This window comes from Melopsittacus undulatus, chromosome Z (assembly GCF_012275295.1).
Source record: "Melopsittacus undulatus isolate bMelUnd1 chromosome Z, bMelUnd1.mat.Z, whole genome shotgun sequence".
Classification (NCBI taxonomy): domain Eukaryota; kingdom Metazoa; phylum Chordata; class Aves; order Psittaciformes; family Psittaculidae; genus Melopsittacus; species Melopsittacus undulatus.
This window is the reverse complement of record NC_047557.1, coordinates 52,493,593-52,509,733: the sequence shown is the minus strand read 5'-3', so window position 1 is coordinate 52,509,733 and position 16,141 is coordinate 52,493,593. Positions and strand designations below refer to the sequence as shown.

Here is a 16,141-nt window from a genome sequence, read left to right as displayed (position 1 = left end):
GGCTGTCAGGCATCCTAACAATAGGACATGTGGTAGGTCTTAATTCAGAACATCTGTCCTTACCCAATTCCCTTGAATCCTTGGGAAGAACCAGTAAAGCTATGAAAAGGTGGGAGAGGTCACTAACCAACATTTGTATTTACCATATTCAACTGAAGACAACAATATTATCAGATTGGAAGAAAACTTTTTACAAACCCTTAAATCTGCTTGTTTGGTTTACAAGTTAAGCAATAATATGTTCTGAATGCTCAAACCCAGGACCAGCAAATTCCCCCCACATCAAGGCTTTTAAAACTATCTGTTCTTACCCATTATTCACAACAAGCTTGTGTTTTTTATTCTATATGAGTACACTGGTATCACAATTACTTTGGCAGGTGACCAGAAGCACTGGGCCTGGAGCAGTGTTACATCATTAGCATTCCAACACCAGCTAGGTACAGGTGTTAAGCAACATCATCCTACAGGATGAACCAATCAGATTTATTTACATACACAACTATCTTTGGACAGGAATAGCCTCTCTAAAACTACCACACACATTGTCCAAGTGTTTATGAGACTGTGTTCAGAAGTTTTACCATCTCCTCTTATTTACATAATGTGCAATAAAGACTTACATGAAAATTAACCTGCTCCAAGTTTGAATGTTATGGAGACTGTTTCAGATAACACACAGAGAAGACATATAATTCACTGAATCTGGAGCTCCTAAACACTGTTAACTTCAGTACATATTTCAGAAAGTACTCTGACAATTTCTCCAAGAATAACATTCAAACTCCCATTCTGTTGTAGGCAAAAACCTGAGTGGGGGTTAAAAAAAAAAACAAACCACAACCCACCACCAATATGCTGCACCATACTCAAGTACAATTTACCTAAGTCATGGTTTCAAATGAGGAAACCACTAACAAGGTTTACATGGGACTATATTTTAAGCAGTTACTAAACCAAGTCTCTGAATGGACCAGCTACAGAGACTCTGAAACAGATATTCTTTCAGAAAAAATATACCTGTAAGACAAAGGATTCAAAATGACAGTTGTTTAGAACAGATAAATGCAAAGTGTTTCAATGAGGACTGCTGAAAGAACCCTTCTTACAATTAGATGAAGAAAAAGCTTAATTTAAGTAACTTATTACACAAGTTGTTACATATATAGCAAAAAGGAAAGCTTTAAAAGCATTCTTCTACAGTGCCTTTGCACAGAGAAAATGTAAACTTTAGTTCTCACTCTTCGTATGTCCTAAACATGTAACAAAATTGGAACTTTAATAGTTTCATAACAAAGTAAATAAGACAGCCAAATTTTTTAACTGAACAGTTAAAAATTCCATATTTAACTGCATTTAATCTGCCCCAAACAGCATGTGTAAATACTATATTGTTCTCTGAAACCAAATACTGCAACAAGAACTTCTGCAAAAAAAAAGTTCTGCATACTTGCAGGAATAGCAGAAATGCCAGTCACACACACATCAAAAGCTAATGACAGTTTATTTAGTTGATCCTCTGATTTCCCTCAAGCTTTGGTATGACCCTCATGATGATAATAATGCAACACCTATTTACTGATTAGAAAAATGAAATTCTCCATCACTGCAAACATACACATACAAGCACACAAGAACACCAAAAGTTAAATTTTCCTTTGAAGACTCTTTCTAGTGGAGCAGACTAATTTCTGGGAATTATCCAAGTGCTGGCATCTTATATACTGAAAAGGATGAAACAACATGCAGACTCAAATGGGCAAGCTAATGAAAAAAAAGGGGCAAATGATCTTACTCTGGATTTTTCAGCTGGATTTGCATATAAAAGTAATTCCACATCTACTATCTAAAAAGAAAAAAAGTCCCTCAAAGTTATAGGTGGTCCAAAACCCTCTATCTATAAACCTCACTACTTCATGTACATTTTTCAAGTAAAGCATAAGTACCAACTTCAACTTTGCAGATAAGCAAAGGGCACAATGCCACAATCTAAAGGGAGTAGTAAACAGATTAGCATGCAGGTGAAAATATCTTTTCCTTGGACATGCTGTTAACTCAGTCCAGATGTCAAAAATGCCAGCAGTAAGTACACAGTATTCTATCACAGAGTGCAGAGGTTTGATGAGTATGCTTAAATCCCGTGTTTCTGGCCTTCACTTTTAAACAACATGACACAACCCATTTGTTAATTAAGAAAAAACCACAAAAAAAAGAAAACCATTCCCCCTCCCCCAAAAAACCCAAACTGAGTTCTTTCTAGCCTCCTGATTATACTCCTGCATGTTCTCCCACTCATGACTCCTTCCATCTTTCTCATAATACAAACAAATATGGACATGCCAAATAAACACACCTTCATCTGGAAAGCACATGTTAGAAGTTAAATCAGTCACTGGCAAATCTAAACGTTTTTCCTGTATAAGTTTATTCCTCCCCTTTTTTCTCCTCAACTTTAATTCACCTCTTATAATCCAAATCTATCCTTTTTTTCATTTGAAATACAGGCCACCAGATGCATTTTCTTTTAAGATATAATTAAGGGGAAAAAAAGTTGGTAATTTGTGCCTAATTTTAGCATTGAGGTTTTTGAATGGATATTTCTCTGCCTGCTTCATTTTTACAAGTGCATCATAACTACGAATAGACATGTAGTCATGTTATAGACCAACAATGGCCCACTTGCTAAGAAAGACCCTAACAACTAGAGGAGTATGGGAATAAAGAGGCCATGCCTTCATGGCTGCAGAAGGGAGGCAACAGAAAATTATATTACTGTTTTACTTTACAGTTGTTTAACTGTTATGATGCAACTGGCCCACAACTAAAGAATTATTTATCCCTTCTGGCCACAAAGAAATCTTTCAGATAATATATTTTGTTCTTTCCAAATACCCTTCTACACAAAAGCAGGAGTACGCAATCCAAACTCCTCTGGACCTCTAAAGCCCTCTTTTCAAAGTAGCTAGGAAGACAAGGCTGCTTAGTAAACTAAATCAGACTAAATTGCATCTAAGAGAAGATTCATTAGCCACTGCTTTAACAGTTTAAGGAAAAATACAAAGGAGGAAAAGGATCAGAATACTGTTAAAGACCCAACAGGAGCTTGTGAAGTTAAATCTGAAGCTCAACAGTGTTTAGACAATTTTTCCTGGGGGCAAGAGGGAACACACCACACAAAAAGCCCCAACCCACACATACACGCAACCCACAAATTTTATGTGAAGTTCAAGCAATATATGAACTGTTTCTTTTTACCATCCATCTGTGGTACCTAATAAGCTACAGACTGCTTGTATGTAACATTTAAATCTAAGTAACATATTCCTAAATCTGGCAGGAGGTTAATCACACAGAATCACAGAATCCCGAGGGTTGGAAGGGACCTCAAAAGATCATCTAGTCCAACCCCCCTGCAAGAGCAGGGTAACCTAGAGTACATCACACAGGAACTTGTCCAGATGGGCCTTGAATACCTCCAACATAGGAGACTCCACAACCCCGCTGGGCAACCTGTTCCAGTGCTCTGTCACTCTTACAGTAAAGAAGTTCTTCCTGATGTTAATGTGGAACCTCCTATGCTCCAGTTTACACCCATTGCCCCTTGTCCTACCACTGGATATCACTGAAAAAAGCCTAGCTCCATCATCCTGACACCCACCCTTTACATATTTGTAAACACTGATGAGGTCACCCCTCAGTCTCCTCCAAGCTAAAGAGACCCAGCTCCCTCAGCCTCTCCTCATAAGGGAGGTGTTCCACTTCTTTAATCATCTTTGTGGCTCTGCGCTGGACTCTTCCAAACAATTCCCTGTCCTTCTTGAACTGAGGGGCCCAGAACTGGATGCAATATTCCAGATGCAGCCTCACCAAGGCAGAGTAGAGGGGGAGGAGAACCTCTCTTGCCCTACTAACCACACCCTTTCTAATGCACCCTCGGATGCCATTTGCCTTCTTGGCCACAAGGGCACATTGCTGGCTCATGGTCATCCTCCTATCCACCAGGACCCCAGGTCCCTTTCCCCTTCACTCCTTTCCAGCAGGTCAACCCCCAACCTGTACTGGTACATGGGGTTGTTCTTCCCCAGATGCAAGATTCTACACTTGCTCTTGTTGAATTTCATCAAGTTTCTCCCTGTCCAACTCTCCAGCCTGTCCAGGTCTCACTGAATGGCAACACAGCTTTCTGGTGTGTCAGCCACTCCTCCCAATTTAGTGTCATCAGCGAACTTGCTGAGGGTACACTCAGTTCCCTCATCCAGGTCGTTGATGAAAATACTAAACAGCACTGGTCCCAGCACCGACCCCTGAGGGACTCCACTAGTCACAGACCTCCAGCTAGATTCTGCCCCATTGACCACAACTCTCTGCCTTCTTCCTTTCAACCAGTTCTTGATCCACCTCACTACCTGATCGGCAAGCCCACACTTTCTTAGCTTATCTATGAGAATGCTGTGGGAGACAGTATCAAATGCCTTACTGAAATCAAGAAAAACCACATCTACCACTCTACCATCATCCCTCCACCTAGTCACTTCCTCATAGAAGGCTATAAGGTTGGTCAAACATGACTTCCCCTTCATAAAACCATGTTGGCTGTTTTTAATGACCCCCTCATCCTTAATATGCCTAGAGATGGTGTCAAGAATAAGTTGTTCCATCACCTTTCCAGGGACGGAGGTAAGGCTGATCGGTCTATAATTACCCAGGTCCTCCTTCTTGCCTTTCTTATAGACTGGTGTGACATTTGCCATCTTCCAATCCTCAGGCACCTCTCCCGTTTCCCACGATTTACCAAAGATTATGGAGAGTAGCCTAGCAATGACCTCCGCCAGCTCCCTCAGCACCCGTGGGTGTATTCCATCCAGACCCATTGATTTATAGATGTCCAGATTGCATAGCTGATCCCTAACCCAATCCTCATCTACCAAAGCAAATTCCTCCTTTGTCCTGACTCCTTCTGGGGCTACAGGAATCTGGGGCCCCTGGGGAGAGTCTGCAGGAGTAAAGACAGAGGCAAAGAAAGCATTCAGCACTTCTGCCTTCTTTGTATCCTCTGTCTCCAGAGCACCCACCTCATTCAACAGTGGGTCTTATTTCCTCTTGTGTTAGTTTTATTTGCTATGTATTTGAAGAAGCCCTTTCTATTGTCCTTAATCCGACTTGCAAGATTAATTTCCAAGGAGGCCTTAGCTGTCCTAATTGCCTCCCTACATCCTCTAACAACTGTCCTATATTCCTCCCAAGTGGCCAGCCCCTCTTTTCATAATCCATAGATTCTCCTTTTCCACTTGAGTTTGCCCAGCAGCTCCTTGTTTAACCACGCTGGTCTCCTAGATCCCTTACTTGATTTCCTACCCATTGAGACACTCCGATCCTGAGCTTGGAAGAAGTGGTTCTTGAATGCTGACCAACTATCATGAGCCCCTTTACCACCTAGTACCCTTTCCCATGGGACTTCCCTTCGCAGTTGATTGAACAGGCCAAAGTTGGCCCTTCGGAAATCCAGAACTGTGGCCTTGCTAGCTATTCCTCCCACACAGGATCCTAAACACCATCTCATGGTCACTGCAGCCAAGGCTGCCATTGACCATCACCACTTCAACCAAACCCTCCTTGTTGGCGAGTACTAAATCTAGCAGCGCTCCTCTCCTAGTTGGTTTGTCCACCATTTGCATTAAGAAGTTATCATCAATGCACTGGAGGAACCTCCTAGACTGTGAATGATTTGCTGTGTGAGTCTTCCAGCAAATATCAAGGTAGTTAAAATCCCCCAGGAGGACTAAGGCATGTAGTCACGAGGCTACTTCCACTTGCCTGTAGAAAGCCTCATCAACTCCTTCGTCCTGATCAGGAGGTCTGAAATAGACCCCCACAGCTGTATCACCTGTACCAGCCTGTCCCTTAATTCGTACCCACTTTCTCCTCATCTGCCCCTGGACAGAACTCAATACATTCTAGTCGCTCTCTCACATAAAGAGCAATTCCACCACCTCGCTTTGCTGACCTGTCTTTCCTAAAAAGGACATAGCCATCCATGAGCACATTCCAGTCATGTGAGCTGTCCCACCATGCCTCTGTAATTGCCACTAGGTCATAACCTTTAGACCACACACAGACTTCTAACTCCTCCTGTTTATTCCCCATGCTGCACGCATTGGTGTACAGGCATTTCAGGGAGCGAGCAGAGCACGCTGATGGCACCCTTGGGAGGTGGGAGGCCTTTTGGTCTTCATTAATAATAGAACAATGCCTCACTAGTTCAGCTATGACCCCCTCGCACTTTGAATCTAACCTGAAGCTCTGTGAGTCAGCTCTGCTAACTCTTGTCTTAGTACCCTTTTTCACCTGCGGGACAGGGTCTAAACTATCCTTTCCCACAAATGAAACAATAGATTGATAGTCCTCCCTAGTCCGCCATCCTTCAAGCCCTAGCATGTTTCTCTTGGGCTTGTCCGTAACAGGCTCAGTTAAATCTCCTCCCCCCTTCATATCTAGTTTAAAGCCCTGTCAATAAGCCCTGCTAACCCCTGCCTCAAAACCCTTTTCCCCCTCTGGGACTGGTGTATCCCACCTGCCACCAGCAAACCAGGTGTCTCATACAGCAGCCCATGACTGAAAAATCCAAAACCCTGCCTATGGCACCAGTCATGTAGCCATACATTAATCTGCAGAATCTTCCTATTTATCTCTTTACCCTTGCTTGTAACAGGTATAGAGGCAAACACCACCTGAAAAGCCAGCAGTGGATAGTAGTCAGAGGGCTGCACCAGATCAGAGAGTTTCTTTTTAACATCTCTAATCTGAGTCCCAGGTAGGCAGCAGACTTCCCTGTGGGATGGATCTGGCTGACAAATGGGCTCTTCTGTTCCTCTCAGAAGGGAGTCACCCGCCACAATTACTCTTCTTCTTGGTTGGGGAAGTTCTAAGGCATGGGGGTGAGTGACAAGCCCTAGGTGACTCACTAGATACATTTACCTCTCCATCTCCATTTACCTGGCCCTCTAGTTCCAAGACCTCATACCTGTTATTCAAGGGCAACTGGGAGGGAGGAAGGAATTGCAAGGGTTTTCGCTTACCTCTCCGAGGAGGGACCGCCCTCCATCCATCCTTGTCCCTTATGTTCTCTCCTTCTGTCTGATGGTAGGAGGGAAGGGGATCCATCACTTGTTCGAACACTTCCCTCTGCCCCTGCCTTAGGGTGTGACTCCACCAATCTATTTCACTTTCACATTCCCTGATGGCTCTCAACCTTTCTACCTCCTCCCTCAGTTCAACCACCTGTCTGAGCAGATCATTTATTTGCTCACAGCAAATAATGGGACAGAAGTACGATAGGATTCCTTAGATAAAAATCTTTCAAAGAGGTGATTCAGAACTACATTTTTTAACAGCTTGCTCTTATTTTCTGTTAAAACATACTTCTTTACAAGGTTATACAGCAGTCAGGTATTTTAGTTTTTCTTCATATGAATAATGTAACTTTGATTTGATATATACATAGAGATGAAAATGTTGGTATTATACAAGTTGAACTGTATGTATTTGAATTTTTCCCGATGTTTGAAGAAACTAAATGTTGGCAACACACCATATTTTACAAAGTATATATATATTCCTGTATCACTGATCAAGCAGCCATGCTATTCAAATTGTATTACCCTTAAACTGCCATTAGTTCCATTTTGCTTCAGATTTTATGAACATGCTTCAGATTTTCTGCCCATGAGCTACATTTAAGCTCTGAGGATCTGGCCATGAACTGTGCTGCAGCAGCTCCCAGCCGTCTTCCTGCCTTAGATGGCTTTCCTGTACAGAACTCATAACTTGTTGGATTTGCTTTGTCTGTTGGTCCTGTCAACAGGACCTGCTCCTGTTACAAACCCTGCCCTGCACACCCTGGCAGTGAGGACACTGCCCCTGCCTGTGCTGTGACTGCTCTCAGCTCTGGCTTTTTATCCCTTATGGAACAGCCCTGGTCTTGCTGCTCCCCAACAGCAAGAACCATATGCTGAAGCCATGACCAAGTACAGATGCTAATGAAAACAATAGAGGATTTTCAACTCATGTGACAATACTGGTAAGTGCCAAAACAGCAACCGCTGCTCAAAGGCAGGGTTCAGTGAGCTGGGAAACAGCTCTGCTGAAATGGACAAGAGGATCTCACTGTAGTAAGCCAAACATAAGCCAGCACTGTGCCCTTGCACCACAGAAAGCAAATGGTTTGGGCTAAATCAGTAAGAGAACAACCATCAAATCAGGAGATGCAATTACCCCATGTTACTTGGCATGTGTTAGGCAACACAAGCAATACAGGATTTAGTTTTGGTTTCTCCCCATCAAGACAGATACTGAAATAAAACAGAGGATCTAGGAGGTATTTTTGTGTTGCAAGCATGCACACACATTTGTGTCCACCCAGGCAGCTGGAGAACTTGACATCAGTTGAAGAAAAGAGGTTCATTCACCCTAGAGAAAGCTCAAAATTAATCTCATCTCCAACTTCTTATACTGAAAAAGTAGTTGTGGAGGAAACAGAGGTATATCCTTCAAAGGGAAGCATTGTACAGGCTGCAGGCACAAGCTGCTTCAGAGTGAAAATAAAAATATATATTCACTGTAGGAACTGAACACTGGAACAGGTGACCCAGAAGTGGTGAAACATCCCTTCAGGGAAATATTCAGGACCTGGCTTGATAGGAAAGCCCAACTTATGCTCCTACTTCCAACAGCAGTTTGGATCAGATGACCTCCAGGGTCTCCTTCCACATGAACTACAGTATTCAGTGATGCTCTGACTTGGCAACATACGCACTTACCAAGATGTGCGCTTGTTCTAGTGATTGAAAGAAAAAATATATCACAAAAGCCTCAAGCTGAGTTCTGATGAAGATAAATCCAGTTAGACCTCACACTACATATTATCAAGGTAATCATTATTTGAGCTACTCCCTTTGGCTAAGAATTAAGTACAAAAGGTAGGAAGATCTTCTGTCACATAAGCACCTCAGCTGACAAGTAAGGGGACACTTGTTCTGTACTTCAATAAAAGCAATACAATTTTGGCAGAGAAAGCTACTGAAATTTTCTATTACTTTCTTTGCCAGTATAACCCCTTTAAAATGTCAGGAGTAATGTCCAAGCCACATGTTTAAAATCATAAAGCATCCTAATAGCTTAGGATTCTTTTTAGGGAAAAAGAAAACTATGAACTTTGCTCTGAACTTCTCCATTGTCCTGACAAACTGTCGTACAAAAAGCATAGATGTACAATGACTGCCTTGTAAGCACATTCCTGTTCTTTACATAGGCTTGTTAGAATTCTACTCTTTGACCCCTAAGAAATAAACTAATTGGATTTGTGCTTTAAAGGCCACTTGTCATTACATATGAGACTTCATACTTTATTTTAAGCTCTGTCCCTGTTACAGTAGCACATCACTTTTGGCGTATGTGTTAAAGCATTTATTCCAGTATCTTTTCTGGGGACTGAAGGACAAAAGCACTGCTGTTGTTCTGGATCACATCTTGATTCAAAATTAATACTTGGTCAGACACTGGCTCCTGAACGACAAATATGGCAAGCAGATGGTACAAGAGTCAACATGTGTAGACAGAAATCACTAGGGCTGTTTGTTTTCAGTGTTCTCATATAGGCTCCTATACCAAACCAGAGTCTCAAGGAGAAAAAGAAAATACATCAAAAAATATCAAGCTGACAACAAAAGCTCCATCAGAGCACATGGAAGAGTTCATCTTTTTGCTCTGTACTCTAACATTATTACAGTACCTAGGAACCCAAAACACTAATCAGAATTTTCATGGAGGTAAACCTATGTAAACTTTTAATATACTGAAGCAATCTCAGACACAGGATCATTCATGTGATTAGCTGCCTATTACAAACCTGAACTTGGCCACAGCTTCAAGCACAGAGTACAAGAAAACTCCAGTTATCTGCACATAGACAGCGCTGTCCAGAAAGGTAACGGGAACTAGACATATATGGTGCTTTCCATCAGCTGCAGATGCACCTTGAGCAAATGATTGACTGATGCCTACACACACTTCCAAAATCATAAAACTGACACTGACCTCTGAGTTGTTTGCATCAGTTTTGCAATGGAAGGATTCTCCCACTCTGCTTCCTTCCTGCTGGTAAAATACTTACCTACTACCTATCTGCTTCTCTCCTCACCATCAGCAAAAATTGTAAGTTTACTCCAATTAAAAACCTTTGAGGTTTTGTTTTTGGAAGTTTTCATACCTTTGAATTAAACCTAATTACAGCTAACAGTATTGAAGTCTGTAGTTTACTTGGCCATTGACAATTTACACACCTACTTGCATTAACAGCCTTCTGTTCTATGTTTCTACTGAAGTTTTCCTTACTGAAGTACTTAGCAAAACTCCCTACTCATACTGTCATACATCAGGAAACACTCTTGTCTCATTTCACTTCCCACATCACTAGGAAGTGACTTTAGACTTCATTACTTCTATGCTATTTAGTTTTACGTTGCAAATCTTCCTGCAGGGATAATTTTCCTGCAGCACGTTAAAATCTGCTTCTTTAGTGATTTCTAATACTCGGAAACAGATCATTCTAGACTAGTTGTATCACTTATTGTTGATTTTCTAACTAAACTTAGCATTCCTTAACTCCTAATGTTTTGGCTGTTCCTCCAACTCACATGATCCCCTTGGGTACACAAAGCCCATAGTTCCTCTAAGTATCTGTGCAATACAGTAAAACAATTCTTTACGTCTTACATCCTACAAGGAACTGCAAAATAAAAACATTAAGAATGATGTCACAGATCTTCTTGAGCCTTAAGGAATATGTTATTTATAAGTATCTTATTATTCATTCTCCAGTGGATAAGCTTACAAGGTCACTAGTACTTGAGTGCCATCAAGCTTTGCTGTGGTTCACAGTCTGGTGGTGATGTATTCTTCGCTGTTCTTGTTCTACCGTGTTAATCAAATCAAGAGTCTGGCTGCAGAGCTGAACTGCAGTATTTTTCCCCCCCATCACTGGTTCTGTGGGAGCAATGCTCAGATAATCAAGCCATATGAAATTCCTACAGCTTTTCTTCTTGTTTAAAAAGCCACAGAAGCATAAACACCAAGCAATGCAGAAATAACCCTTAGAATACTGTTACCCACCTCAATACTTCACCGTGACCCTTCCACCTCACCATCTGTATTATTCATGCACATTTAAATAGTAAAAAATAACCCCCACAATATACACAAATAACATGCATTAAAGCAAAAGATCATTTATCAAAGACTTCCAAAAGAGAAACATCCGAGTTGCAAGGGAAAAAAAAAAAAAAGAGTATATTTTCCAGGCATTCCTGGGTTCTGTTCTGATGATAGGTATTTTTAATGAGATTAGAACAAACTTCCTCAGTGTAGCAGACTGAAAGTTTTGACCTTTAATGTTAGCTTATGGCTTCACAGCAAGCATGTTTCAGTCCTTATGATAAGCATTTAATATTTACAATAATGCTGTCATTTTAGCCCATGTGCAAGACTCAAGAGTAATGGCTATTAAGTGGTGAAGTCTGAACTCTGCATCTAAAACAGGGCCACAATCCTGAATTAATATTCTGTATACAGAATTTTACCTTTTTACTGAGACAAACAAAAACAAAAAGCCCAAGCTAAAATGGCATCATGCATGTTTTATAATGCACTGAATTATTTTGTTCTAAATCCTGGATTCCCAGGGCCTGAATTTTTGAAGTCATGACCAGGCAGTCTGAGGTCAAGCAAAGGCCTGAGAATTAAAATTAAAAAAAAAAAAAAAATAAAAATAAAGACATCTTCATTCAAAGGTTGTTTTGAGAAACCAACTGCATGTTTTGATATATACCTATTCTCTAATCTTTAACACAGTAAATTAGATTTTACTTTTAGTTAAAAAGGTAAAGATGTAATTTAAAGTAAGCATTCAGCTTTTAAGAAATCACCATATTTAAACATTTCTAAACATAAAGAATACAATCAGAATCAGTAAAAAATAAATTATTAAAACATCAGCCCCACGTGTTTAGCATAAATCCAAGATACACATTCAGAATCAGCAACATCTTAGAGCAGTGGTTTGTCACAGAAATATCTCCTAAATTACAACCTGTTACAAATATTATGTAATAGAAGCAATGAGCAGGTTAGAATAACTTTTTATTAATTTTAAATATTGGCATGGCTTTATAATCAGAAATACATCTTCAGTTTATCTTCAAAGGAGTTCACAAAGATTACATGCTAGTCCTGCACACTGGGCGTTTATACTCAGTCCACCCATTGCTACCCCTGCTATACCTACAGTCCCACATAAACCACCAGTGAATAACATTCCTACAAAATCTCCCTGGGATTTTTCTACTTGTACACTGTGGCACTTATGCAAAGCACACTGCGGGGAAAAGGCTGCCACATAATCTGAATTGGAAATTAATGAGGATAGTCATTAAGTATATTTATTAGTCTGATAACCTGCTGTTATCAGGCCAAAATAAGATTAATGAAGAAGAAGCAATTTAGAAAAACACATAAGCCAATTTTTCTATGTTAAAAATCAAATAAAACATTCCGGCTTTTAAAGAGAGAACTTATTTTTGGTGTGCTAATGCTGGACACCATTACTAAGTAATAGTAACATGAAAATCTGTATTACATTTGTAGACAACAACACAGCAGCAAAATTATTACAGTCTGAAATTATCACTTACCAAAATCTACTCTTGTTAGTATGCACTGCATTGGATGGTCAGTTGTATGTCTTGTCGTTGTTGCACCACTTTCATAACAGGTTGCACACAGATCGTAATCGTAGCAAATCAAACACTTGTATCGTCGACCTCTAAAGTTTCCTTTTAAACATGCATCACAGCTGACACCTGTAAACAAATAAAATTGCTTTAGGACAGAAGCATATGCATTCATTTTTAATAACAGGTAGATTTGTAACTATTGTCCCTCAACAACTAAAAGGAGCCAGTTCTGACATGTGCAGCCAGCACAAGGCTCAATTTTTAAATGTATTTGTCTTTAAAATGCACTACTCTCCAAAAATTAGATTCTTGAAGCAAAATTATGGCAAACTCAAGCACCTGAAATAATAATAGGTTAAAGTTATAAAATCTCTTCAGGCATATCTTCCTACAGGCACCTAGTAGTATTGATTACTATTCAGACTGTTCAGATAAGTATCTCTGGCCAAACAAAACTCTTAAAAGCTGAACTATATAACGGCTGATTAGGAGGAAAAAAGCAACAACAATAAGCAAATCTACCACTGATGAAAATGCACCAGCTTTTCAGCCTTGCCTTTCACACTTCCTACTTTAATTCTGAAGAACACCATAACGATCCCTGTCATTATGGGTAGAGATTAGGGCCTTTTTCCATTTTAAGTAACAGAAAAAAGTTAAGGTGTTATCTGAAGTTAGGCTGCATCAGTTCTCTCCAATTTCATTAAGCTCAGTCTTTGCATTGTAAGGTAGTCACACTGCATATGTCAGAGAAAGGCTTTACAGCTTTCAAAGGTTTTCATTTTATTGTGTGGTTTCATATCTCTCATGGTTACTTAATTAAGTGCAAGAGATGTCACAAATTACAAGATGACACATCTAACACAAACTTTCTTCAACTGCAGTAGTGAATTAAGGGCCTCCACTGAAGATACCAGTGTATAGAATTAATACAGGACTTTGATCAACATCCGCTTTCAGCATCAGCTAAGATCTGTTCTTCATACCTTGGTAAAAGCAGACAACTTCGGAGTTAAAAACCTGCCAGAATGAAACAGTCATATTAGCCACCTCAATTTTTTTTTAAGCATAGCTGCCAAAAAACTGGTGTTTATTACACTTTTTCATTTTTTGTTGTGCTATTCCATTCTGCAGCATCTGAACAGAAACTTTACCACATGTAATATAGACTGCAACAAGAAGAAATTTCTTTTAAGTCTCTGCTACTTGTTCAAACAACTGCATCATGCCATTTTGATGAACAGTGGATAAAATTATCATTTTTTCATTTCATTTCTTTACCTACAGGGACAGCTTACGGCATTATCTAATGATTTCTAATGTCTAAGCACAGTGCTTATACAAGTACTGAACCGATTACTTTACTTGCCTCACTCAGTATCTACTTTGAAAGCATCACCCTACATGGAATGTGCATTATGAATGTATTAGAAAATATTCCAAGTATATTTGTTAATAGTATCAAAGAACTACAGGAGGACAGCCCTGTTAATAGTATCAAAGAACTACAGGAGGACAGCCCTGTTACCATCTTCAAAGTTGGGTTTGGGGTTTTTTGTATGTTTGGGGTTTTTGTCCTTTTTTGCATTAATTTTTGTTTGGGTTTTTTTTTGGTGGGGGGGAAGGTGGGGTTAACCTATCTCACTTGGCATGCTTTTCATCTATAAATTCCGAAGCTCTGTAACAATCTTTGATTATTTTGACACTGAGAGCAATCTAACTTCCGAGAAGACTTGCTTGTTAACTCCACAAAATAAATTTAATTATTTCAGTCAGTTTGTTTGCTTTCCCCCCCAGTATAGAGATGTACAAAAATTTAATCTACGCAACATCAGTATCTCCCCAACAACACATGCCATACACAAAACACTTAATGGTTATTGGCAGCACTGCAAATTTTTTTGTTGCCTAAACTTTCTGGAAAACAGTTGATCAGCAAGTTAGATATGACACTGAAATAAACAGACCAGTTTGATCTCAATCCCTTGTCAGACACTAACAGCTTCCCAGACAAAGTATTTATGCCATGGTTCTCCAGTAAGTTTATTCTCTCTACCTTTTTCCTTTAAGCTCAGAACAGGTGATTTAATGCAGATGTAAGCCTCTTTGCAAGAAACTCCTCCTGTCACATGTTCTCTCAAACATCTACACTACTGCTACTTGAAGACAGATGTATTTTTAAAGAAGTATTCACTTGCAGGCTTTCTTCACACCAGTATTTCTCCATATCATCCAAACTGCAACCCCCTTAAATGTCGTGCTATTAACTTTGGAGAAAATTAGCCATAAATATGAATCACAACATAATGTGATAATTTAAAACTTAAGAGCATTTCTAGTGGAAATGTACAGCAAGGTCTTCAAACAACAGATGAATTTTGCTCATGATAAATTGTCAGAAAGTCTACAGTCTGATTCAAACAGAAAACTAACATTAACAGGTCACTCCAGCTAGTGAAGTTAGACCAACAGAGTAACCAAGTTACTGAGGCAGCATGCTTTCTACATTTTCTAAGATTAATATTTTGCCACTGCTACCACATCTTCCCCTTTAAGAAGCAGGCTGACAGCAGGAGAAGCACCATGTTGCCTAGTGTGAGACATCCCTGTCCATGGCAGAGGGGAGTGGAACTAGATCATCTTAAGGTTTTTTCCAACTTGAGCCTTACTACAATTCTATATTGTTTTATATCCTTTTGTGCAGCAGAGAATGAAAGCCACAGAAGGTAAAATGATAATTTAATTAAACCCTTCAGTTTTGGAGCTAAACCTATGCTTAAATCCCCAGATCTCCCCATGATTCCAGTAGGACCTCTTTTACTCTTTCCTTTTTACAAGTTTCACCCAAGGTCCATTGCAGTTTTTCCTGTTCTTCAAGCTGATTACTTGGTTGCCAAAGCCTCACCCATCTACCCAACCTGAGATCTGTAAACAAATACCCAGGGAAATATCTCTTCCCACTCTATTCTTTCTACTATAGTGAACACCTACTTCCTTATCAAAACTTTTTTTTTGTTTTTACAGCAACTGGAATTCCAAAAGTTCATTTCTCTTCCCTGCATAAACCCCAACACTCAACATATTCCAGTTAGCACAGTATGTCTTTCCCTAGGTGCCTAACCAACACTTCCCTGTATTTACCTTAAATTTATGAATATAGCAGGTTATGTTACAAGCTCAAGAATGTCAGCTTAATCTACATGCATCCATATTAATCACAGGTTTTGAGAAGAAAACATGGTCTAGAGGGGTTCACTTTGAAGCAGGGAACAAAAGTAAATAACCAAAAGAAGAGCCTGAACAATGTGTAGCAAGGGTTCAGATACCCTTGCTGACTTGCACTTAAGGTTAACAAC

At 39.8% G+C, this 16,141-nt stretch overlaps 1 protein-coding gene across 2 annotated transcripts in view; it reads right to left on the bottom strand.

Annotated features, from left to right (window-relative positions):
* LOC101879269 (E3 ubiquitin-protein ligase KCMF1) overlaps positions 1-16,141 on the bottom strand; it is a 50,699-nt gene that overhangs the window by 14,184 nt on the left and 20,374 nt on the right. For both annotated transcript variants that reach the window (XM_034072807.1, XM_034072808.1), the window contains one exon: positions 12,744-12,911. In XM_034072807.1, the coding sequence (XP_033928698.1) occupies positions 12,744-12,911 (168 nt within the window). The remainder of the gene's footprint in view (positions 1-12,743; positions 12,912-16,141) is intronic.